General features: G+C 40.1%; 2 protein-coding genes across 4 annotated transcripts; one reads left to right on the top strand and one right to left on the bottom strand.

Moving 5' to 3' along the window:
- Nucleotides 1–3,253: 3,253 nt before the first annotated feature.
- aldh1l1 (aldehyde dehydrogenase 1 family, member L1) lies at nucleotides 3,254–25,643 on the bottom strand. Of its 3 annotated transcripts, XM_028407273.1 has the most exons (23): nucleotides 25,534–25,643; nucleotides 24,342–24,487; nucleotides 22,891–23,125; nucleotides 22,630–22,795; nucleotides 21,582–21,683; nucleotides 19,764–19,853; nucleotides 19,484–19,621; nucleotides 8,454–8,579; nucleotides 8,288–8,379; nucleotides 7,682–7,829; nucleotides 7,479–7,598; nucleotides 7,242–7,369; nucleotides 6,786–6,936; nucleotides 6,622–6,692; nucleotides 6,153–6,258; nucleotides 5,983–6,070; nucleotides 5,796–5,889; nucleotides 5,172–5,271; nucleotides 4,997–5,095; nucleotides 4,759–4,924; nucleotides 4,571–4,676; nucleotides 4,302–4,501; nucleotides 3,254–3,683 (listed from the first exon to the last, which is right to left on the bottom strand). In XM_028407273.1, the coding sequence occupies exons 2-23, from the start codon at nucleotides 24,466–24,468 to the stop codon at nucleotides 3,628–3,630; spliced, it is 2,709 nt and encodes a 902-aa protein (XP_028263074.1). In that variant the 5' UTR covers nucleotides 24,469–24,487; nucleotides 25,534–25,643; the 3' UTR covers nucleotides 3,254–3,627. The 3 variants fall into 3 exon arrangements, with proteins under 3 accessions (XP_028263074.1, XP_028263076.1, XP_028263075.1); XM_028407274.1 differs by lacking the exon at nucleotides 3,254–3,683 and having other exon boundaries at nucleotides 4,347–4,501; nucleotides 4,575–4,676; XM_028407275.1 differs by lacking the exons at nucleotides 21,582–21,683; nucleotides 22,630–22,795; nucleotides 22,891–23,125; nucleotides 24,342–24,487; nucleotides 25,534–25,643 and adding an exon at nucleotides 19,958–20,082.
- LOC114436807 (zinc finger protein 2 homolog) lies at nucleotides 11,742–15,357 on the top strand. Its single transcript, XM_028407277.1, has 2 exons — nucleotides 11,742–12,009; nucleotides 14,228–15,357. The coding sequence occupies exons 1-2, from the start codon at nucleotides 11,811–11,813 to the stop codon at nucleotides 15,001–15,003; spliced, it is 975 nt and encodes a 324-aa protein (XP_028263078.1). The 5' UTR covers nucleotides 11,742–11,810; the 3' UTR covers nucleotides 15,004–15,357.

Below are 25,643 nucleotides of genomic sequence, written 5' to 3' on the forward strand. Positions count from 1 at the left end.
GCATGAAAAGTTTTGCAGCAGGGTCACAAATAGGCAAACAATGGCCACAAAAGTCAAAATGGAGGACTTCCTGTTGGGTTTGGAGGGGGGGGGGGGGGTCCAAGAGACTTTTTTGTGCGTCTTGGGCACATATGTGTGCCAATTTTCATGAGCTTACCCAAAACAGGTGTTACACGCCTCACATACAGCGCGGCCTGTAGCAGTTTTATGCAGGTAAAATATGGACAGGAGACGTTAGCTGTTTCTGTGTCAGCAGGCTGTATCCGTCTTATATTAGACAATATTTTTTCTCTATCTGTGTTTCTCGTTTCCTCTTATAAAATAATATCTAGCAAAATCTTTTGCAATTTCAACTCAAGTCACACATAACGCCGTCTTACAATTCAACACTTGCATCACAAAATAAATGCACCATGAATGCATAGTGTACACCACTGGCATCTACACATAACCAGATTTGGCATTCTGTTTGAAACAATATTGCTGCACATTGCTGTTATCAAACGTTTCAGATTTAGTCAAAAGTATATTACAGTGAATTTCACACTGTGAATAGCCCACTTTACAGTTTACTACAACACAAAATATTCTTAACGTTCTAATTATCTAAACATATCCAACCATACTATATAACAACAAGTCCCAGCACATTTACAACCTTTCAAAATGACACTCAATAATAACTAAATTTGTCTGTTTAACTGGTGCAAAACCGCTCAGACATTTGCTCCATACACTCATTTAACTAGAGCTAGCAGGTAGCCATTTTAACCAGGAGGCCGCATTGTGTTTACATGGGAGCCGCCATTACGATCGGTCACAAAGTGGATTTAAACATAAAACTACAAGTTTCCTCAATAAACCTCATTAATACCAGCTCTGGTATTAATGAGGTTAAGGTTTCAAGAATCCTTGGAAATGTTTTGACAGTACATACATATGCATTACTGACCTGTTTTATGCAGGTAAAATATGGACAGGAGACGTTAGCTGTTTCTGTGTCAGCAGGCTGTATCCGTCTGAAGGCGGAAACACTCCTGCCCACCTACCACAGCACGCGTCTACCTGGGCCAACACTCCCCCTTGTGGCACAATATTGAAACTGCATGTTATTGCATACAACGTCAAATTATACAAACTACACATATAATTGCAGCCACCCACACCATTAAAACATAAAAATACGTGGCAATACAGTGGTAGGTGTCACACAGGCCAGACGGGCATGCAGAAAAACCTAACACAACATGTTGTGTAGCCAGTAGGTGGCGCTCTGTCAAAACCTCAATATTGTTGTATATATGTGTTTAGGGTCAGACTCTGATCATACATGTGACATTTGGTACAGATTGGACAGTAAACACAGAAGTTATAGCAACTTCCTGTTTCCTGTGGCCAAACTTTGAGGCCACGCCCCGGTCACACTGTAAGACCTTTGAAAGAGTTTTGGAATACATATGTTTCGTGATCCTGTGTCACGAAACATACGGCCAGAGGGGCTACACTTTAGGGTGCGCTATAGAGCCGTTTTTCCATGTGTGTTTAAAAATTCAGCAAATTTCTAAATTTTTCGGGTGAATGAATTTTTCCACCAAGTTTGGTGAGTTTTGGGGCATGTTAAGGCCCCCAAAAATGCGATCTTGGGGGGGGGGGGGAGAAAAAAAAAGAAAAATAATATTTCCTAAGGTTTCAATAGGGCTCTCGCACCATTCGGTGCTCGGGCCCTAATAATTCCATTACCATTTATGCTGCTGTGCAATGTTTGTACATAATTCCTCTTATCTTTTATTTTTTACTGTACTGTATTTTATTTTATTTAGCTCTTGCTCTGACTGTCGATGTTGTATTGCTGCTGGTACCCAAATTTCCCTGAGGGACCTTCCCAAAGGGATTAATAATAAATAAATAAAGTATATTCTATTCTATTCTATTTTGTTCTATTCTAATTACTAAGGTTTCAATAGGGCTCTTGCACCATTCAGTGCTCAGGCCCTAATAATAATCCCTAGGGTTTCAATAGGGCTCTTGCACCATTCGGTTTTTGGGCCCTAAAAATATAGTTGACAGGAGTAACTGCTTTTGAAATCACTCCGCCCAGCAGCGGTGTCTGGAATGTAGCTTTGCAATGCGTCGATAAACACTCATATCTCATAATGTCACGTTTATATTTCATAGCGTGGTGAATGTTGAGGTAACAACGAGTCCATGAGAGCGTTTTGGAGTTGTTGGACTGTGTATTTGATGAGTTTTGAGGGAAAGCCTAACACACCGTTAGCCTCCACTATGTGAGCTGAGCAGCTCACTGCTCTGTCTCTCCTGGCCCCGACAATAAAGGTTAAAATTAATGCTGAAGTATCTCTTGCAATAAAGAGTGGCAGTGTTCTTTGCTCTGAGACGCTTGGTGTCTGCGAGGCATTAGCCCAGTGGCCTCCTGCAAATCCATAGCTTTTGGCAGTACTGTATCAGCAGCTGCTGCTCCTGCCTGGTGAGACAAAAAACTAAATCCTGTTGATTTAGATCTTCTAAAAGCTCTTCCTTTACCACAACTCAATAGACTATTGGTGATGATGAGAAAATAATGACATGCCTAATGCAAGTGGAGTGCTTGGTAAATGCAGTGGTGGCTTGACATGTCTATTCAGCCTCTACTTTTCCAACCCAATTTCTTTTACATGTAGGGTTTTACTGGTCACAGAATCTTCTAAGATTCAACTTTATTTATATTAGTGTACAACTGCAGCAATCACATTGTATCAATAAGCACCTAAAATAAAGTCATTTAAAGTTGCATACACTGGTTTTGAATTTTTGTAGACAGGGTGTGTTTGGATGAAGCACTACAGCCCTACAGTTGTATAGTTGTCCTACCTTCTGCTGTGTTTAAAGTCAATCTGCCTGAATCATATATTCTCAAGGTATTTGGGTTATTGCATTCTACCTGCACTGCTCATCTCGACACCCAAGCGCTGTCTTTCCACTGACCACTATACCATAATGCCAAAGATGTTACACTGACAGCCTGTTTAGATCATTGATTTGTTGGTTAAGTTGTATGCATACATACATAGAATGTTTTCTATTCTACTCTCTATTTTGCAACATATTTTATTAACTGAAAAATCTTTGTTGTGATCTGTTTAAGCCAAAGCTTAATGGTATCAGTATTGATAAAAGTAAAATTGCGGTTTTGGTACAAATAGTAGTGTTTTAGAATCTACGGAGTGAAATGCATCTTGAATAAAGAGGTCTGCAGTAGTGGGGGTCTCAGCAGTTTTAATTGATAACAAAAGTTGTTGTTGAAAATGTTTACACTTTGTAAGACTTTTCTGACCTAATGTAAGCTATATTAGAAATGAATGAGACAAGCCAAACTCCTGTCCTGTAATTAAATCACACATCAAGTCACTTGGTCTACCTAGAAACATCACCATTTGCATAGGACAGAACAATACTTAACAATATTTACTTACAATGTGGCTCTGTGAATTCTGATTGAACAATGATGTTTTAATGTTAATGTTATCAGCGTCTTAAATCACATACATATTAAAGTTAGTATCACTATGTTGGTGCTCACTCATCACTGAGCAAGGCTGATGTCTCTGCTTCCTGTCTCTTGTGACGAATTTAATACTCGATGGTCACTGCCTTTGTTTTCAGGTATTCATTGAGAGCCTCTTGTCCTGTTGGAGTAATAGTAAATATTAATATTAGTCATCACAGGCTTCACTACACTGTCCTGAGGCTGATGTTTACAGCTGTTAACAACGGTAATAAAACAATGGGGAACCTTTAGAATCAGTTTTGTAACTAATAAATTGCTTGACGTGGCTATTGTGGATCAATGGGTCATGTTAACTTTGCACTTCCTTTACAAGTCACAGTAACTTCACTAAAAGTTGTATTATAAATTATGTGGTGCTAAATGGTTGCATTTTTTAATCCTTTCACTACTTTGGAAAAATGACAGGCACACAGAAAATAGGTCATGAGAAAAGCTGGACTTCAGGTAACCTTAATGATTCTGATGTAAACAAGCTGAATTTTAACTGCCTATATATGCTCTCAAGTGCACTATTTTGGTTACCTTTCAATATCAACTTAGCATTCAGTCTTCACTATACCTATTCTTTAAATTGCCATGTGATGCAAAATGGACATGTACAAGTATAGTATATATATAGGGTGGACATCATGGTCAGGTTATTTCAGTCATGCCCAAAACAGACTTATTCTGACTGTCCCTTTTGACCATTTTACTTGATTTGAAATACATGAATGTAGAATGTAAAATTTCTTACCCAGGTCTTTGCCAAATCCAGACTGCTTGAAGCCTCCGAAAGGTGAGGCTACATCAGTCTTGTTGTAGGTGTTGACAAAAACAGTGCCAGCGTTGAGTCTCTCACTGACATACAGAGCTTTGCTGATGTCCCGTGTAAAAACTCCTGATGCCAGGCCGTACTCTGTGGCATTGGCCCTTCTCAGGACATCATCCACCTCACTGTAGGTAAAGGAAAACAAAGACCATCAAGCACGGATTGGTAAATTTCAATTGAAGCAACAAACTTACCCACTCTCGAACTTGGAGATAATCATGACAGGGCCAAACGACTCCTCTTTAGCAATGTACATGTGGTCCTGTACATCAGTGAATACTGTGGGCTCAAAGAAGAAACCTGGAAACAAACATGCAGCAAGACAGCCCATTACAGATGAGAAATGAACCAGTCTACAACTAATCAAGCTTTGTTGCCTTACCTGGTCGCTGGACCTGTTTACCACCACAGACCAGTGTGGCTCCCTCTTTGATGCCAATCTGACAATACTCCACCAGTTTGTCCAGGTGGGCTTTATGGTTCTGAGGGCCATGGTCTGTGGAGCGATCCAGTGGATCACCAATCTTCATCTTCTTGACTTCCCCAATCTAAGACATTAGAGAAATAATAACTTTAATCCATAATAAGGCTCAAATGTCTGAAGAGAAAATGACACATACCACTTTTTTCACAAACTGGTCATGAATAGAGTTTTCCACAAACAGCCTGCCAGCTGCAATGCAGTTCTCTCCTTTGTTGAAGAACACTGAGCTCATGCCCTGAAATACAACCACACAGGTGTTTTACTTCTGAACTACTTGCGTGTGCAAAATGTCCAGAAAAACAAAACCTCACCATCCGTATAGCCTTGTCCATGTCACAGTCACTGAAGATGATGAGTGGGGATTTTCCTCCTAGCTCCAGCGAGACTTTCTTTACATTACTGACTGCACAGCTTTATATGCAGGGGACAACAGACAAACACAAATGAAGGCTAGTGTCAGCGAAGGTTCTCAGTCATCTAAGTGATTTTTATCCAACAGTTTCAAGCAAGACAAATGGACTTGTTCACCAATCCTCTTTAAAGAGATGCTTTCGGCTTGCACGACAACATCTACGACCATCATATTTGTTCTCTGTAATGTATGATGTTTGTGCATGTTTGTTCCTCTCTCTCTATCTCTGTCTCTCTCCCCCTCTCTCTTCTTCATCCTCTCTGTCCTGTCTACCTCTTCTTCTCCTCCTCTACCCGGCCGACTGTCAGCAGGAAGGTTCTCCTTATGAGCCGGGTCCTGTTCAAGGTTTCTTCCTGTTAAAAGCAAGTTTTTCCTTGCTCTTAAGGGGGTTCAGGCTCTGGGTTAATGTGAAGCGCCTTGAGACGATTCTGACGATTCTGCGCTATATAAATAGGATAGAATAGAAACTACTATTGTTGCCTAATGTTTGTTTTACATTTTGTAAAGGTACTTTAACTTTCACCTCTTCATGATATGTTTGCCAATCTCAGTTGAGCCAGTGAATCCCAGTTTGCGCACATCAGGATGGTCGGACAGATGCTGACCCACCAGGGCACCTAGAAGAAACAGCTCTGTTAGGCTTTAGTCATGAATAAACTGTGTGTCTGTGTTTTGTTTGTGTCCCTGATGTATTGTGATGTATTGTGTACCTGATCCAGGCAGAATGTTTACCACTCCCTTGGGCAGACCGGCTTTTGCTGCAAGCTCAGCAAACTTCAGTGCTGTCAGTGGAGTCACCTGGAAAAGGATCAATGAGCAATGACTTTAATGATTCACTGTTGTTAGTGTTTGATGTCCAAATCAGATGTGTTGACTTGACCTGTGCAGGTTTCAGGACTACTGTGTTTCCAGCTGCAAGGCAGGCCGCAGTCTTCCAGGCCAGCATCATTAGAGGATAGTTCCATGGGATCACAATGGCGCACACTCTGAGGAGGAAGGAAAAAGGAGGTTTGTGGGTGTTTTGTGGGTGTTAATTATAACTTAATTATAACATCTGTGTGTAACACAGTAGGGGGTTCCTATAAAAGGACAGCTGGATTATAGGGGGTCATGTCATGTCTTTTTCACTTTATTGGTGCCTGCCAGTAAGTAATGCACCACCAATCTCCGAAGGTGGCAATAATGCACTCAAAATATTTTTTTTCCAAGAGTTTAAATCAAGGCAACTCGACTCAAGGATTGTTTTTTGAAGACGTTCTTCTTCGGTAGCATACCATTGTTGTGTGAATACTTGAATATTTGTATGTGCGAATGTGAAGCATAATGCTTTACTGCACTTCATTCCTCACCCTATTGGCTCCTTCTTGGTGAAAGTCAGGTTACGGTTGGGCCTGGCCTGGTTGATGGGTATAGTGCTGCCCTGTAAAGGAACTGTTATTTACATCTATGTACACAAGTGTGAATGCAAAATTAAATCTAATGTGTAACACATCTTTTACATTTGCCTTCTTACATGGATTTTGTCACACCAGCCAGCAAAGTAGCGGAAGGTCTGGATGGACATGCCTACATGAGTCTTGAGTGCCAGAGTGTAAACAGCTCCAGAGTCTATGGCCTCAATGGTGGCCAGCTCCTCCTGGTTCTCCTCCATCAGGTCAGCCAGCCTGTGGGGAGAGAGACCAAACACAGAGTCAGTTAGATCATGTACCATGGTTCATACTGCAGAAGGAAGGTATGTATTATAAATAATGTATAACCACTTGGCCACATAATTAAAATACATTTGTGACTGGCTGGCAGGTTTTGCTTTGAAGGTTACTTATGCAGTTTGCAGGGCCAATTGAAAAGTGTTATGTAGTTCATTGATTAGTGACTAATCTCAACCACAATTCAGTGTTGCTGCTGCACCACAAAGCACTGAGGCCGGAAGCCAAGTGCCACATGCTGATGATGTGTACTGTGTACTAACTTGTAGATGAGTCTGCCTCTGTCTCTTGGGTTCATCTTGCCCCACTCTCCCTCTTCAAAGGCCTCTTTAGCAGCAGCCACTGCCTTGTCTACATCACTTATCTGAGCAAGAGACACATCGCAGATGGCCTGTAGGAAGGACAGAGACAGGACATGTAAGTTATAAAGCCAGCAGTGGTGACACAGACATATTCCTTTTGTCATAACCATCTTCTGCCCCTTTCCTTTGCTGTCTCACCATGCCATCAGTAGGGTTGATGGTCTTGTAGGTCTTTCCTCCCTCTGCATCAACAAACTCTCCATTGATGAACAGCTGATGAGGCATCTTTATGGTCATGTTGTTGATGCTCTTCTCTACCTGAAGAGCGTACAGGATAAAATGGTCAACATGTCATCTCACTCGCACTGATCCACAGCAAATACTGTGTATTTAAATCTCACATAGTCGACAACCAACTCCTCCTCCTCATCCTCCCCTCTGAGCTTTCTGACACACATCTGGATGAAATCCTGGAAGGTGGTGTTCATGTAGACATCCTCATTTTGCAGCTGGCAGCTGCTGGCCCGAAGCTTCACCTCCTCCACCAGCCTGGAGGTAGCCACAAGAGGAGGAACAGAGGAAGAAATGTTGAATATTATTAGATCAATATCCCTAATGCAATTATGTGTAAGCAGATGTTTATCTGGACTGAACTGGACAAAAACCTCAGCTGATATTCTTTTCTTTGGCTGAGCTGTCCTTGCCATTATATGTAAAACCCCAGTAGTTGAATAGGCCTATTTTTTAGGTGACACAGGTTTAGCTAACCAATAGTGTGCAAAACTATCATCAAGGCAAAACAGTGGCTACACTGAATAATCATCATGCATTTCAAAATTTTTTTAAACTCAATGAATGCAGACCTGTTAAGATAGTGAATAGTAAATAGTAAAAATAGTGAATCTCTAAATGAAAGGGTGTGTCCACTATTTACGTTAAATAAAAAAGGATCAGGAATGATAAGGTAACTATTGGACATAAGTTTTACTTGAACCTGTTTTTCTTACCTGACCACATCCATAGAAGCTGCACCAGACTTGAAGAAATCTGTGGAATCTTCAATCTTGCTCACATTATTCAGAATGCTCTGCCACACTGCCTGGGGATGTGGCATTAAAGATCAGCACGACAACAAAAAGATTTTTCATTGTTGTTATTGACTTAAAGTCTTACCCTCATCTGCTCAGCGAAGGTTTTCTCCTCCTCTGTGAGCTCCATAGCAGCACTGCTCCCAGAGCTGTAGTACTGTGCCGCAGGGATCATCTTCCCATCCTCAAACTGCACATTTCTCACCAGCAGCTGCAGAGAAAAGAAAGATGTGGCACCAAATTTACACCTAAATAAAAATAACCCAATTTCTGCAGGGCTAGTAAAGCTTTCTGGAGGACAGTATAATGTATTTAATACCTAAACTGCTGCTTCTGCTGTTTAGCAGCGAAACGTCTTCAAAACCTGTGTGCATGTGCACTGCACGCTGAATAAGGTGTTCTGGACACACATTTCTTGTGAATTATGAAAAGTCAGGGCCAAACAAATTTTGTTGTTGTTCTTGCCACCTCGGAAACACAAATAGATTTCTCTGTTCTAGTGGAGTATAAGCTTAAGTGATGTGACTGGGTCTCCTTTATCTAGTCGTGGCTCTCTGGATAGCATTACTTTGGCCTTACTTTTGGCCTTTGATCAGGACATGTCATTTATTTCTCATATTAAACAGGTCTCTAAGATCACCTTTTTCACATCTGTAATATTGCTAAGATCAGGAGCATCCTCTCTCAGAGGGATGCTGAAAAGCTCATCCATGCTTTTGTTACTTCTAGACTGGACTACTGCAACTCACTATTATTAGGATGTCCACATTACTCCATTAACAGCCTGCAGCTGATCCAGAATGCAGCAGCTAGAGTTCTGACAGGAAGCAGCAAAGGGGATCTCTGCTGTTCTACCTTCTCTTCACTGGCTCCCAGTGGGCTCCGAATACACTTCAAGATCCTTCTCCTAACCTACAAGGCTCTACATGGACTAGCTCCATTATATCTGCAGGACCTGAAGGTACTGTATGTTTCCTAATAGAACACTCAGATCTCAGAGTGCAGGTTTACTTGTAGTACCTAGAATGACCCTCTTACCTCTCCTCTATTCTTATTAGTTGGTTCATACTAGTGATTCATGTCATAAACTGTTTGCTGTCTTCCTCGTAATTTTCTGCCTCTCTCTCCAGACCTGCAGTCCAGCCCCTGTGTAGAATTGGCACCCAAGTTAGGGCATATGATATTCATTATATTATGACTTGTAGATGTAGTGAGATGGCCCAGCATATTCCTGGTATCTCCACCACATTTAATGGTCCTTGGAGCTGGATCGCTGAGTTTACATCAGAGATAGAACAACTTTCAGAGTATGAGACCAGTGGTGCACACTCTAGACGACACATTCGTCCCCCAGTGCACTATGTGGATTATCTGGGTTACATCAGTCAGAGATGCCAGTCAGAGATAAGAGTAAGATATAAGAGAATCGACTAGCCCCCCTGGAGTGAGCCGAGAGAATGGTTCCATGAGTGCCCTACTGCCCTACAACCAGCGATGTGCACCACACATGATGATGCAAAGTCTGAGTTAGAGGAAATTCGTCATGAAAGACATCTCCTCCAGCAGACACAGCAAAACATGTCATCAGACCTAGGGGAGCTCAGAGCACTGCAAGCTGAAATTAGACAGTAAGTGGATGCTATACAGAATCTACAAAGCCGCCTCCGGCTGTCAGTGACCTGGACCCCATGACTTGCAATGTTCTTCTGATGTGATGTTCGGATGGATCATTACCTCAAGTGGTCTACCCAGGAAATTAGTTTACCAGTCCCCACTGTTGGAAGCACTCCCAAGTTCTGGCTGACCACTTCTGGGCCCGTTTTATCAGGCTTTACATGCCAAGTCTTCAAGGTCTTCTGCTGGTGACATAAGGTAACCGACAGTATTCCGGCAGAGAGAAACGTGTGCTCTGCAGAGCGGATATGTCAGCAGAGTGAGTAAAACTACAGTCGTGCAGTTAACAATAACATTGTGGCAAGTGGTCTGTGCCTGGGTGAAATGTAAGTATATGTATATATATTGTTAAATTGCTGTCTATATATATATATATATATATATATATATATATACACACATATATACATATATATATACATACATATATACATACATACATATATATACATATATATATATATACATACATATATATATACATATATATATATATATATATATATATATATATATATATATATATACACACAAATCCAGCCACTCAAGGGGCAGTTTTTTTTTACAGAATACTTCTTGATAGAAGTATTCTGAGGTAGGTACATAAACAGGCATGGACAGATAAGTTGAATGTGCAATTAAATGATATGATATGGGAGGAATGTCTACAAAATGTGCACATATGTTGAATGAATATATATACATATATATATATATATTCATTCAACATATGTGCACATTTTGTAGACATTCCTCCCATATCATATCATTTAATTGCACATTCAACTTATCTGTCCATGCCTGTTTATGTATGTATATGTTTATATTAAAATCGAAGCTCTTGATGTTGAATGAATATATATTCATTCAACATCAAGAGCTTCGATTTTGCATTCATTAATGTACTATGTGACTTTATTTGCTATAGGAAACCACATGATCTCATTGCCTGCCAAGGGAGAGAAATAAAAATCCATTACCTGTCCCTTTCAAGAATCATGAATCTTTTTTGTCACTATGCAAGGCACAATGAAATTTTTGTTCATCTTTCTTGGACATACTGGAATATAATACTATACAATAATAATATACATGAGAAAACTTGGCCTTAAGTTTGTGTTCTGGTCAATGTGAACGTAGGGATTAACTCTGAACCAACACCAGAAGAAGCATATTCTTGGTGTCACCACTACACCCTAGTCATTCTAATGCTTGCCTGCACCAGTCTCATTATTATTATTATTTATTAACTAATGAGATAAACAACCACTATAATATAAACACAATACTTTCAGCTTGCCAATATAAACAACCTGTCATGTTTGTTCTCTGTAATGTATGACGTTTGTACATGTTTGTTCCTCTCTCTCTTCTTCATCCTCTCTGTCCTGTCTACCTCTTCTTCTCCTTCTCTACCCGGCTGACTGTCAGCAGGAAGGTTCTTCTTATGAGCTGGGTCCTGTTCAAGGTTTCTTCCTTTTATATAAATAAAACTGAATTGAATATACCTATTCTTTTCCCCCCATATGTATCTGCACCACTACAGGGCTAACATGTGCTGACATGACAAATGTTGCTGTAAGTGGGCCTACCTACTATACTACTGCTATCTCAGTTAACACCAGATTGTTTTATATTATGAAACCTTTCTTCTCCAATCTCCGGAACAGTAGGTGGCGGTATTGGGATTAGGAAAAAAGAGAAGAAAGATCGAAAACGACAACACCGCCTGCAAACACAAAACTGGTAATATCGGCAAAGTCACAGAATGGCTGCAGCTACGCTTCAGACATTCAACGTGTTCCTGACGGAGAGATTAACCGTAGCTGCGGTGGACATCTACGGCTTCGTTGAAAAGACGGTGGTGGAGTATCAGGAGGAGGTTTACCGGACCAAGCTGGAGAATCAGAGGCTGCAGCGGTTGCTGGATTTGGTCTACAAGCCAGAGATAAGACTGCAGAGGGCGGGTAGGTTTCTCAGGAGTCTCGTGTTTTAAATAGTCGTGGTATGGGCTCAGATAACGCAGTCAAGTAAGTTAAGGTGTTTACTGGCTGATTACGTGGCTTGTCCACACAGCCAGCTGAATAAATCAGGTGAGAGGAGATAATTCAGACAACAGAAGACACATGTGTGTCTAAAGCCAGATTATGTTGGCTTTATTACACAGATATGACAACCACACACACACAAGCACACACTGAGTTACACAACAGTGTGGTGGCATGGGGCGTTTCCAGCGTAGTACTGTCACACCCCCATGTGACACGCTCGACTCCCAACTTATGTAGACAGAGCCTTGATGTATCATTTTTAAAGAACCTTATAGCAGTACAGTATAACCTTTTGCTGTGGCATCTTTGAAACAGCTGTGCTTCTTCACAGAAATTGTAAGGAAGTATACCGTTTAGATAATGACATGGTGTGATATCTCTTTGGAGGTTTGGAGTTTTAACTATAGAATTCAAGGATGTCCTTTCTTTGTGGCTATTTGCATTTGTACAGTAGCTAATTTAACCCACATGGACTGTTCACAAACACTACCCTTATGTGTTGTTCGGGACAAAAACGTCCCCTAACTTTAACGGTTTTAAAAATATATCAGATAAATATTTTTTTTTAATTTTTTTTGCATAGACCTTTTAATTAACTTCAGTTCTGATCAACAGTAGTGAAAAAAATAATTTTCCCCCAGGATTTTAACCCTTTAATGTAAGTCTATGGGACAAAATGGGAGAAAAAATGAAAATCCAGTGCTGTGCAAAAACTAATAATGCAATAAAGTTCATTTGTGATTTTTACAGTTAACAACTTAATGACCATATGGTCATTAAGTTGTTAACTGTAAATATCACACATTTTACCTCCTACCAACAGGGTAAACCACCAACAATCAAGAATGCATGATTATGTAGTGCCATGGCTGTGCAGTCAAAAAAAGTGTGGTTATAATGTAAGTCTATGGGACAAAATGGGAGAAAAAATGAAAATCCAGTGCTGTGCAAAAACTAATAATGCAATAAAGTCAATTTTTTACTGATGTTTGACATGACCAAGACTGTAATAAAGGTTAAAAAAATCCAGTCCACATTCACCTTTTCTATTAAAAATGAGCCATTTTGTGTGTTTTTTTCCAATTTTCAGCACCACCCCTTATAAAATTGGTGTTAAAATCCTGGGGGAAAATGATTTTTTTCACTACTGTTGATTAGAACTGAAGTTAATTAAAAGGTATATGCAAAAAAAAAATCAAAAAAATATTTATCTGATATATTTTTAAAACCGTTAAAGTTAGGGGACGTTTTTGTCCCGAACAACACATTAGGGAGAAAAAATGAAAATCCAGTGCTGTGCAAAAACTAATAATGCAATAAAGTCAATTTTTTTACTGATGTTTGACATGACCAAGACTGTAATAAAGGTTAAAAAAATCCAGTCCACATTCACCTTTTCTATTAAAAATGAGCCATTTTGTGTGTTTTTTTTCCAATTTTCAGCACCACCCCTTATAAAATTGGTGATTAAAGGCTTAAAATCCTGGGGGAAAATGATTTTTTCACTACTGTTGATTAGAACTGAAGTTAATTAAAAGGTCTATGCAAAAAAAATTCAAAAAAATATTTATCTGATATATTATATAAAACCGTTAAAGTTAGGGGAGATTTTTGTCCCGAACAACACATAAGGGGGTAAAATTTGCCCACAGTGTACTGTTGACCTATGAAAAATTTTAAAATCATATTAACAAAATGTATGTAAAATTAAGCTTGTTGAGCAAAAATGATTCAATTTGTCCACATATTGACAAAGTTATGGCCAAAATAAACAGAAAAATTTCTCTCAGAGGATAAAAATGTCCCGAACAGTGCATGAGGGTTAATTTGAGATACGTGATTAAATATCACAACTTGATTTGGAAAGTTCAATGTTCTGTTTGTTTCTCAAAATATAGTATTAATTAGTATCACGCTACTGATGTTTGGGTACAAACACACAGAATAGGTATCTAGTTGAAGGTTTTCTAGTTTCCACTAACTGATTTGTCCTTCTTTGAAGCTCATGTTGGTCTGACAAGGTCACTAAAAACAATCTAAATTCGTTAAAACTCTTAAAGAGTGCGGATCAATGAGAAGACTTTTATATCTGTAACACTGTGACATTAATGCATTTACATTCTTGCTCTTGCAGATGCCAAACAGCCAATAGTCCCAACACCCCCAGAGGAAATTTTCCCTAAACAGCACGAGTGGAACCCAAATGTGTGCCAGGACGAGCCGGGACCCTCCGAGATAAAAGAGGAAGAGAGAGAGGAACTGTGGATCAATGGGAGTGAGGAGCAGCCATCTGCAGAGGACAGTGATGACGGCGATGCTTTGACTAAAGAACTCATCAAAACAGTGCAGCAGTTAGAGGACTGTAAAGCCGCAGAGGAGAGCAGAGAGCCAACGCAAACATCCACAGATGATCCACAGCTCTCTGAAGAGAAGACAAGCGCCACCTTCTTCCGCTGTCATATATGCAACTACATATTTACCAAAAAGACTGTGCTAACGTGGCACCTGAAGACACACGAAAGCAAATCGCACAACACTAAAAGTAGCTTTGACTGTCACATCTGTGGCAAACACATTCCTTGTCAAAGCAACCTGCAGAACCACATGAGAGTGCACACAGGAGAGAGACCATACAGCTGCCACTTCTGCGGCAAATGCTTCAAACTGAAAGGACACATGACGGAACACATACGGACTCACACAGGAGAGAAGCCTTTCAGCTGCCACATCTGTGACAAGTCCTTCAACAGGGGCTCTACCCTGAGGAAACACGTTTTAGCCAAGCACAAAGAGGAGCGACCATACAAATGTGGGGACTGCGAGGAGTTATTTACAGAACGGCTGCTGATGAAAAGGCACATGAGGAAGGTTCATGGCATCAAACTGTCCACAAGTCAGAGTGTGGCATAACAAATCCTCAGTGCATGTTCCACAACAGTCAAAATCTTAGTGTTTCTAAAATCATGATTGAAAAATGTCAACTACAAAATTCTTTTTACATAAATCCAACCTGCCAGCTCTTGTCAGACTGCTTGTGAACATGTAGCACTATTGGTAAAATTAACTTGTTTGACATTAATGCAAAAACTCGAATATGAATAATTGTGTGTAAACGTGCAGCCTTGAACTACAGCCAGAAAGAGCAAGGCTGGTTAGCAGCTAAGCTAATTATTTCCATTTCTACACTCAACAAAAATATAAACGCAACACTTTTGTTTTTGCTCCCATGTTTCATGAGATGGACTTGAAGATCTAAACTTCATTCCAGATACACAATATTACCATTCCTCTCAAACATTGTTCACAAATCTGTCTAAATGTGTGATAGTGAGCACTTCTGCTTTGCTGAGATAATCCATCCCACCTCACAGGTGTGCCACATCAAGATGCTGATCTGACATCATGATTAGTGCACAGGTGTACCTTAAACTGCCCACAATAAAAGGCCACCCTGAAATGTGCATTTTGTTTCTGCTTTATTGGCGGTCTGGGGACTCAGAACCAGTCAGTATCTGGTGTGACCACCATTTGCCTCATGCAGTGCAACACATCTTCTTCGCATAGAGTTTATCAGATTGTCTATTGTGGCCTGTGGAATGTTGGTCCACTCCTCTTCAATGGCTGTGCGAAGTTGCTGGATATTAGTGGGAACTGGTGCACGCTGTCGTATACGCCGGTCAAGCACATCCCAAACATGTTCAATGGGTGACATGTCCGGTGAGTATGCTGGCCATGCAAGAACTGGGACATTTTCAGCTTCCAAGAATTGTGTACAGATCCTTGCAACATGGGGCCGTGCATTATCTTGCTGAAACATGAGGTGATGTTCATGGATGTATGGCACAACAATGGGCCTCAGGATCTCATCACGGTATCTCTGTGCATTCAAAATGCCATCAATAAAATGCACCTGTGTTCTTCGTCCATAACAGATGCCTGCCCATACCATGACCCCACCACCACCATGGGCCACTCGATCCACAACATTGACATCAGCAAAGCGCTCACCCACACGACGCCACACACGCTGTCTGCCATCTGCCCTGAACAATGTAAACTGAGATTCATCCGTGAAGAGAACACCTCTCCAACGTGCTAGACGCCATCGAATGTGAGCATTTGCCCACTCAAGTCTGTTACGGCGACGATCTGGAGTCAGGTTAAGACCCCGATGAGGACGACGAGCATGCAGTTGAGCTTCCCTGAGACGGTTTCTGACAGTTTGTGCAGAAATTGTTTGGTTATGCAAACCAATTGTTTCAGCAGCTGTCTGAGTGGCTGGTCTCAGACGATCTCGGAGGTGAACCTGCTGGATGTGGAGGTCCTGGGCTGGTGTGGTTACTCGTGGTCTGCGGTTGTGAGGCCGGTTGGATGTACTGCCATATTCTCTGAAACGCCTTTGGAGAAATGAACATTCAATGCACGAGCAACAGATCTGGTTGACATTCCTGCTGTCAGCATGCCAATTGCACGCTCCCTCAATGCTTGTGGCATCTGTGGCATTTTGCTGTGAGACAAAACTGCACATTTCAGGGTGGCCTTTTATTGTGGGCAGTTTGAGGTACACCTGTGCACTAATCATGATGTCAGATCAGCATCTTGATGTGGCACACCTGTGAGGTGGGATGGATTATCTCAGCAAAGCAGAAGTGCTCACTATCACACATTTAGACAGATTTGTGAACAATGTTTGAGAGGAATGGTAATATTGTGTATCTGGAATGAAGTTTAGATCTTCAAGTCCATCTCATGAAACATGGGAGCAAAAACAAAAGTGTTGCGTTTATATTTTTGTTGAGTGTATATACACTACCATTCAAAAGTTTGGGGTCAGTTGAAAAGTTTTAAAAAACAAAAAAAAAAAAGTTTTTTTTTTCCCAATGAAGATAACATTAATTAGACATACTACGACGGCGTATTAGGGCCATTGTAAGAAAAAAAAAATACTGACCCGGAAGAGGAGGGAGGGCTAATATTCTGAGATTTAAAGTAGCAAATTTGCTAGAAAAAAACTCGCAAATTTACGAGAAAACCTCAGATATTCTCTGACATTAGGCTATAAAGTCGCAAATCTGGAGAGACGCTGCTTGCCGTCACAGTCGCCATGGAAAATCTCATCAAGTTGTGACAATGCTGTGAAGAAGATAACACCGTTCATAACCTTTCCTGCTTCAACCTCCCGACCATAGTCAGGGAGCACAGAGGACGAGCTACGTTGCTCGTGGTTGACCCCCACCGTCACAAACAGCTGGAGTACCAGAACACTTTCCTGTCCTTGCAGGGCGGCAGCTTTGTTCTCTTATTCTTTACGCTGTACATATATATTGTTAATAAATCGCCCCTCTCTCAAGCTAACAAGTCATCTTCTCTCTCACTCCTACACAAACACGCTGTCCTGTATCCTGCACACACACACAGGTAAGCACACACGTACTCACTGCCTTCCTATTATAAGGCATATAGGCCTACAACTCTCATAACACAGTGATAAAAAAATTAAAAACTTTAAAGAGTTGCATTTTATCCAGTTTACATGTACACATAAACCGTGTGCATGTATGCAATGAAGATAACATCTTGGAAACGCGACACGATTCCATGACCAGGAAAACGGATGCAAATTTCTGACTTTTTTCTAGAAAATCTGCTTTCTCTTCCGTGTCAGTATTTTTTTTCTTACAATACGCCATGGTAATATACAGTCTCTACATTGTTAATGTGGTAAATGACTATTCTGGTTAGAAAAGACTGATTTATTAGAATATATACAAAGTTATACAGAGGCCCTTTTTCAGCAACCATCATTTCTGCGTTCTAATGGTACATTGTATTAGCTAATCGTGTTAAAAATGGCTAATTGATGATTAGAAAACTCCTGTGAAATTATGTTAGCAAAGCTGAACTGTTATGCTGATCAGAAAAGCTATAGAACTGGCCTGGTGACCCCAAACTTTTGAACGGTAGTGTAAATGTGGTATAAAGCCCTATGTCCGAGTACTTGTAAAGCTGGATCCATACTCCACAAGAACAGAGAACTCGCTCCTCGCTCCCGGTGTTTCACCCACTAAATGACATCATTTTTTTTTGGAGCACCTGTTCTGCAGCTCTCGTGGACACATGGATGGCAGCACTTTTTCTCTCAGTGGTGTGCGAGAACAATTCTGTGATTGGTCGGAATTTAGTGGGCGTGATGAATGGAGTGGAGAAGCGCAAGGGCTTCTTCAGGTGCGCAGAACACACAGCGAGAAGGAGAAAGTATAACGATGATGGACAGTTTAGATGAGCAGCTGGCAAACAGCTCCTAAAAGGAGACACACGGCGCACAGAGGAGAGTGTCTGTCCAAAAGGTGGCGATAAAAATTAATCCCAGTATTGTCACGACGTTACAGTGGCTTGACGTGCACATTAAACACCAGGAGACGGGATTTATTATTGCAGACAGTCATTCACACGTTTACAGAATTAAATTCACACAGACCAGAGGTCTGCTATACTAATCTTCTATTTATTTTCACCATGCCGAAACAAGCTTTTTTTTTTTTTTTTTACTCTTACCACCCAGGGAGCGAGGAGCGAGTTCTCTGTTCTCATAGGAAAATGTATGGTCTGAACAGGACAGAGATCTTTACTGTCTTTGTCACAATCATTCCAGTTTACTACATTATCCTATAATCTCAGGAATAAGCATATTTTCTATTTCGACGGTTTCTTGATTAAACAGTCCTGCTGCCACACATACAAATTGTTACATATAAAAGTTTATGGTGACACCAGCACCATCCTAAAATGTCCAGAGATTGTCAGCTCTTGGCACTCATACAGGATACTGCACTATGCAGCTGCACATTCTCTTTCCATTGTTAACTAAAAAAAAATATTTACAAGCTCATAAAAAACATTATGCCTAGCACGATCTTATGTCATGCCAACACTCACACTGGTTTAGGGCTTTTTGCCTCCTCTTCTTTAGTCTGCCTCTTCCCTGGCTCTAATACTTAATATACTTAGCACATTATCAAAAATGTAAAGTTATTGCTGTAAATGTGAAGAAGTATACCTGCCTGCCTTTCTTAAATTTGTGGACCTTCAACTTTAAATTTTAGTTCTATAACAACAGTATACTGCAGAATGTTCTTTCTTTAAGTTTACACTACTGTAAAATACTTAATATTTTATACATATTTGTTGGTTGTATTAATTAATTTGCCGAAATTCAATCCTATGATGAACTTGTTGTGTGAACATTCAAAAAAAGATCACACATTAAAGTGTAAAAAATGTCAGTAAAAGGAGCCTCACTGTTATCGTTTCTTTTTTGTGTAATAAGTTCCCTCTCTTAGTCTTTAATAAGCTGCAGCAGTGAAAAAAGGGAGAAAAACAGTAGACTTACCGCCTTCCCATTGTTGCCAAACAGCACCAGTCCTGCCTTGGTGACAATGCCGGGCTGGCTGGCACCAGGGATGTCTAGGGGCTTACCATTAGCTGCAGTGCTATTATCTACTAGACTGGAGCCATAGAAAGTCACTTTCTACAGGGACAGATACCAAACAGTGCAGAAGTCAGGTGGTCGCTGTCATCAGTGTAACTGTCACATGTGCACGCATATCTTCAGTACTATCATTCATTTTCTAGCATATCATAGACAATATTAATCGCTGACACTCTATTACCTGTCCATCAACCTCTGCCCAGGCTCCGGGCATTTTGTCGTTTCCTCTGATCCAGTTGTGCAGGGCCTCGGCTGACTGGTTCCAGTCAATCTGCCAGCAATCACATTACTTTTTCATTTTTGACACAGAGAAATCTGACACCAAACCTCATGTTTAACTGAGTGACAAATAAGATTTAAAATCACATCTACTACCTGCAGTGCAGTGCTTTGACTGAGTCATGTGGTATGTGAATTGCATTGTGCTTCCATGCTGCTCTCCCTCCCTCCCTACAGGTGGTGTTGTTGCTTCTTTTTTTCTTTTTTCAAACATCCACATGCTAGGAGAATTGATGAGAGGGACTGATACTGTCATTATTGATTTCCAAGAAATTATATATTTTTTTATTGATTTACACCACAGATGAGGTTTTTTCTTGGCCATGTGAAATAAAAAGATGTGACACCAGGGGCCGTATTCACAAAGATTCTTAGAATTCCCTCTTATCTTAGCCTAAAAAATCTTAGTAAGGACTCCTAGCTTAAAAGTGATTTAAGAACATTCTCAGAGTGACTCTGAGAAAGGAGCAGACTAAAAGTTTCATCTTAGTGAGGGGGCGTGTTTGACCCCATTGCTAAGTGTGACACATTGTTTTAGCAGATGTGATTGGTTGACAGTAAAAACATGAGAATACGTTCCTAATATATAGGGAGAGTGGGGTAAGTATTGCCAGTTTTTAATTAAAGTGCCACTTACGCAAGGGGATTACAGGAATGCCTCCAACTAAAATATGTACATATAGTTTAGGATGTTGTGCATCCCTGGGAGCAATCAGGCCCACCATTTGGATAATTTGCAATTTGCACAATACTAACTGTATAGACTCATGATGTAGTGTACTAAAGCACTAAAACATGTGTGTACTGTTTGCAACATTTTTTTATTATTTAAACACAGCAATCAAAAAAACCTTAATGTGAAAATTTTACTTTGGAGGGCAAAAAAATGTTTTTTGAAATTAAATGTGCTTACCTCTCAAGCCATGTGTCTCACTTCTTTGCAGGATGAGTGAAATAGATGCCTCTTCAAAATTATGTGGTCACATGACTATCTTCTACTATGGTTTTCTAAATAACAGGGGTGGCACTACTTGCCCCTTGGCACAAAATATCCCACTCTCACCTACGCAACACTGATTGGACAGTGACAGGGGCCGTATGCACAAAGATTTATGTTTCCGTTAGGAGTGAAATTCTAAGAACATTATTAGAATTATGACGTTTCTAAGAATTTACTCTTATATTTAAGCCTAAATCCTAGTAAAGATAAAAATGATTCGCAAAAGAGTAATCTGTAGTGCTTTAGGAGTTGAGCGTCATTCATAGTTTGGAATGATTCATAGTTTCAAGGAACTATCAAACCTCTTAAAAGTCCTCCTCTCCACTCTTAACAGTTTTTTACCTTAAGACCTCTTTTATCTTTACTAGGATTTAGTCTTAATTAGCTATAAGGGGAAATTCTTAGAAAACGTCATAATTCTTTTCTTAGAGGGAAACTCCTAGAATCTTTGTGAATACGGCGGTTTTTAGGTTTTTATAGTTTTGGTTTTTGTTATGATGCTTGGTGCACAGTGGAACTTTTTCACAACAGATTAATTTTGTGAATTCATTTATTATTTTTTGTCGATTTATTTATTTTATTTTATCCAGTATTTGACAAAGACACAAAATAGATAAACAGCATTGTTGCATTGTGTGTGAGTGAAAGTTAATAAAAAAGTGAAAAAACAACTACTACTACTAAAAAAAGAAGAAGACATGTCTGTAGGACTTTACTTACCTTAGAATTGTCTTTCTTCTGGATGCACTCATATGTGGCTCCCTCCTGTGGCTGTGTAACTCTTGGGGCTTTCCCACCTGCAATCAGCCTTACCGCCTCCACCTTGAACCAGAACAATGCAGTTAGAGCTGCCGAAGCAAACCAACTGTGCTATCATTCCCCCTGGACTTTGCCATCAACATGTTTGTCCTGTTGAGACACTTGGAACATCCATAACATGATGCGGGGTATGTGTTTGTCCAATTTCTCTTCCTGTGACACCAGCACCCTTCTAAAAGGGCAGATTGTCAGTGATGATTGACTTACTTATGAGCAGTGGTAAAAACTGCAAATCATTTAAAAAAAGCAGATATTTTGTAAGATTGTGTGGTAAGAACATTGCTTTGTGAACCTTGGTATGTACTAAACAAGAGGACCAAGACTTTTTGAAGAGGTGGGTCCTGGTTTTTCTAACAAACCATCTATGTTTGTCTATCACAAGACCAGTCAAATTAATGGAAGAGGAAACACTACATGCAGCTGGGAATCTTAGAAAGCTAGCAAGTAGCAGTTAGCATAAACTGTTGTCACATCTAAAACTGGCCTGTAATGGCCAGACTGTACTTCTTTACAGGATTCTGAATGGAAGCCTGCAAAATTGATAGCAAAAAATGGATTTGGGTGAGTTTGTGAAGTCACAAATCTCACATGAATCCAGCTCACAGTTTTTAGTACCATCAACAAAGTAAAAGCACAACGTTAGTAACAAGCTGGTGAAAATATTGAAATATTTAAAGATAATTTACATTCTATGTTATTAAAATTGTCATACCACAGCATGCTCCAAATGACCTGCTTTAACCTCTGAGGTAAACCAAACCTAAAAGTTAAAATGTAACTGGCAGATAAGAACAAAGACCAAAGTCAGCAAAGACACACTGTCTTTCTTTCAACTGCAAGATCTCCAAGGACAGTTCATAATTTGAAGAATGTTTTGTGATCAAACCACACACACATAACACACATTCTTTATGTATTGAATGTGTGTACAATATAAATGCTCACTTACTGTGCCTTTGACTCCCTCTGGGAAAAGAAATCTCTTGTAGATTGTGTTGACAGTGTCATTGGGTTTAACATCACACTCCCTCTGTAGCAGGATTGGTCCAGTGTCCAGTCCATCATCAGCCCAGAAAACTGTGAACCCACCCTTTTTGTCCCCATGGATCAGAGTCCTGTCAAGTGCAAGACACAGGATATGAGACTAAAAAGTGTCACCTGGTGTCAACACCCACTCCGCCCAGATTAATGTACTGTGTGTATCACTCACCAGTTGATAGCAGAGGCTCCTCTGTGGCGTGGCAGAAGTGAGGGGTGGTAAATGATGGAGCCATGTTTGGGGTGATCGATGACCTCCATGGGGATGAACTGGGAGCAGAAGGGCAGCACATTAAGCTCTGCACCCGTAGCCTTGTACTGAGCCACCACCTCAGGGATGGCCTGGCCCTTCACTCGCCAGCGTGGGAACTTGAAGACAGGCACACTGTCTTTTTGTGCCTCTGTGGCTGCAGGAGTGTGAAGATGATAAAAACATTATGATACTTGTGTGCCGTGCAAGGCTGTATATAACATATATTAGTGGATTTATTTATTATTTAGAAATGTTAACAGCAGTTGTTTTATTGGAACTATACTTGGCGTTTTAATTGTGCCATTTTCTGAAATTTGTAACAAACCACACAGCAAGAAAGAATTTTCAGTGTGTTGATAACATAGTAGCTACTTTTTTGTCAAACTGCAGGTAGTCTATATAGTGTGGTCACTGAGGTGACAAGAATATTTATGATCCATTGTAAGCAGTCAGAGAGAATCATGGTTGTGACAATGACACAACGTTTGAATACAAAACAATTTCAAACATTTTCTTATTGCCCAACAATGCTATACATCTATCAGTTTCTTTTCTGTTTCAGTTCTGTTCTGTCACTTGTAGTGCTGATAACCAGGTAATAAGTGTATTTTTAATTTGTCTACATCACTTTCTGTATAAATATTTTTACTTTATTATTAAAGAGTTTTTTGTAAATTCTTGTCAAAAAGTGAAAATGATATTGTCCATGATTTTTTATATAAAAGCAATTACCGTAAATGGAAAAACATCCAGCTGTGAATACTGTGCACTATATAAAGATAACATGACACACTGCTCTTATGTGACAACAGTTATGACATGACAACTTAAAGTTGTCATGTCAAATGTAAAGCCAGTGATGCCAACAGACTTGGGTAACCCCAATCACCCTCTCCTCCCTGTACTGGACAAACAACAGGGCGCCTTTTCCAAAAGGCTCAGACACGTTCGCTGTCACTCATATCAGGAAATCTTTCCTGCCTCATGCACATAAGACTGTACAACACCTCATCTCTGTGCCAGAGATAGCATGGACTGAGTGCTGTAATGCCTGTATATTGCCGCTGCAATAGCAAAATTTCCCAGGTTGGGATAAATAATCTATTTCTATACTATTCTATTCTATTCTAAAAGAACCACATTCATTTTTTGTGAGTTTGGACAGCCATGGTGATAAAAGCAGTCATTCAAGAAGTACAAAATTCATCTGGCAGGCATGCTAAAAATATTGTTTATTCATGGCATACACACACTCTAAAAACTGACAAGATAGATAAATAGATAAATATTTGACTTTAACTGGTGTCAAAGTGTATTCATGGCAAAGCCCAGTCATGGAGGGGTTTGAAATGCATGGCATGAGCTCTCACCCAGTGGATCTGCCTTGCCATCCTTGTCAGGGATAGTGAACACTCCTACTATGATGTGGCCATCTTTTCTCAGCTCCTTGTAGACCTCTTGGCCAAAGAGACTCTGACCAATCACTGCAATCTTCATCCTTGCACCCAGCTATGTTCTAGTGACACACAAAAAGATTAGCAGAAAATATTATTGGAGTCTGTCAGGTAGAACACTATTATGGGTCAAACTCTAAAAACTAAAACCTAATAAAAATAAAAATTTATTTCTTTTTTTATTCAGCTAAATATTTTTTCAGACATTATTTAATAGAACAATTAAGACTTAGACAGCATTGTGTTGCAAAGATTAATGGGGTAGCCATTATAGCACCAGCCCTTATTCTAACAAGAAAACAAACAAAACAATTAACTATTATTACAATTTTAAGTTTATTAACTCAACTGTGACAAGCAGCAAACACAATACTAACCACCCTTTATGCAAACATGACCTCAACTTAAGAATGTGTAGATACTTTACAAGAGATGTAGATACTTTTGTGTTACGTTTATAGGCCTAAATGTATTTATTGTGTTACAATGGCTGAAAATAAAGCAGTCTTCTATATTTGTCCATGTCAGTCCATAAATTATAATCAGTTTTAGACTGCATTGCTCCGAATGTTTTGCCTCTGTCTCTCTCTCTGAAAGGGGTTCAGGCTCTGGGTCTCTGTGAAGCGCTTTGAGACAATTGCTGATTGTAAAATGCGCTATATAAATAAAATTCAATTGAATTGAATTATACACACTGATATTTGTGCAATCAACGGAAACGCCTACAGCTCTTTCATCATCTTGGACTCCGTTGACTTTGTTGAGCCTAAGCAAAGGGGGCGGGGCCTAAATTATCTGGCAGTTTACTTTAACCAATCACATCACTTTAGCTCAACACCTCCAAGTGTTGACAGTCACATACGCTGAGGTGTATGACAGAAACACTTCGAAGCAGACGGCTGAAAAAGTTTCGCTGCAAGTATTCCTCATAATGATCACTTACTAACACTTATGGATTCATGTGCAGTCATAATGTGGAAATAAGCTCTCCGGCAGCTGCTGCAGCAGTTATGCAAAGCACAGAAGTCGTGTGTTTATTGCGGACATGTCTACAGAGTACGGTCGTGCCAATAAATTTAAAATAGAGAGTGAAGCCTGGTTTGCTTACCCCCGCCAGTAGACCAAGTGCTCCTCCGCCTGCTGAAAAAGAGTGATCAGGCGGAGAGTGTCGCTTTTAATTTCCTCCCCTCACACACACGCGCAGGCGGCCCAATTACA

Source organism: Parambassis ranga, chromosome 5 (assembly GCF_900634625.1).
Source record: "Parambassis ranga chromosome 5, fParRan2.1, whole genome shotgun sequence".
In the NCBI taxonomy this organism is placed as follows: Eukaryota; Metazoa; Chordata; class Actinopteri; family Ambassidae; genus Parambassis; species Parambassis ranga.

What these genes read in the sequence shown, in the direction of transcription:
- LOC114436807 (XM_028407277.1), top strand. Translation starts at nt 11,811, where the DNA reads ATGGCTGCAGCTACGCTTCAGACATTCAACGTGTTCCTGACGGAGAGA. An exon ending in GATAAGACTGCAGAGGGCGG is followed by an intron (nt 12,010 to 14,227) that starts GTAGGTTTCTCA and finishes TTGCTCTTGCAG; the next exon opens with ATGCCAAACAGCCAATAGTC.
- aldh1l1 (XM_028407273.1), bottom strand. Translation starts at nt 24,468, where the DNA reads ATGAAGATTGCAGTGATTGGTCAGAGTCTCTTTGGCCAAGAGGTCTAC. An exon ending in TGGCAAGGCAGATCCACTGG is followed by an intron (nt 23,126 to 24,341) that starts GTGAGAGCTCAT and finishes ACACTCCTGCAG; the next exon opens with CCACAGAGGCACAAAAAGAC. An exon ending in AGAAGAAAGACAATTCTAAG is followed by an intron (nt 19,854 to 21,581) that starts GTAAGTAAAGTC and finishes GATTGCTGGCAG; the next exon opens with ATTGACTGGAACCAGTCAGC.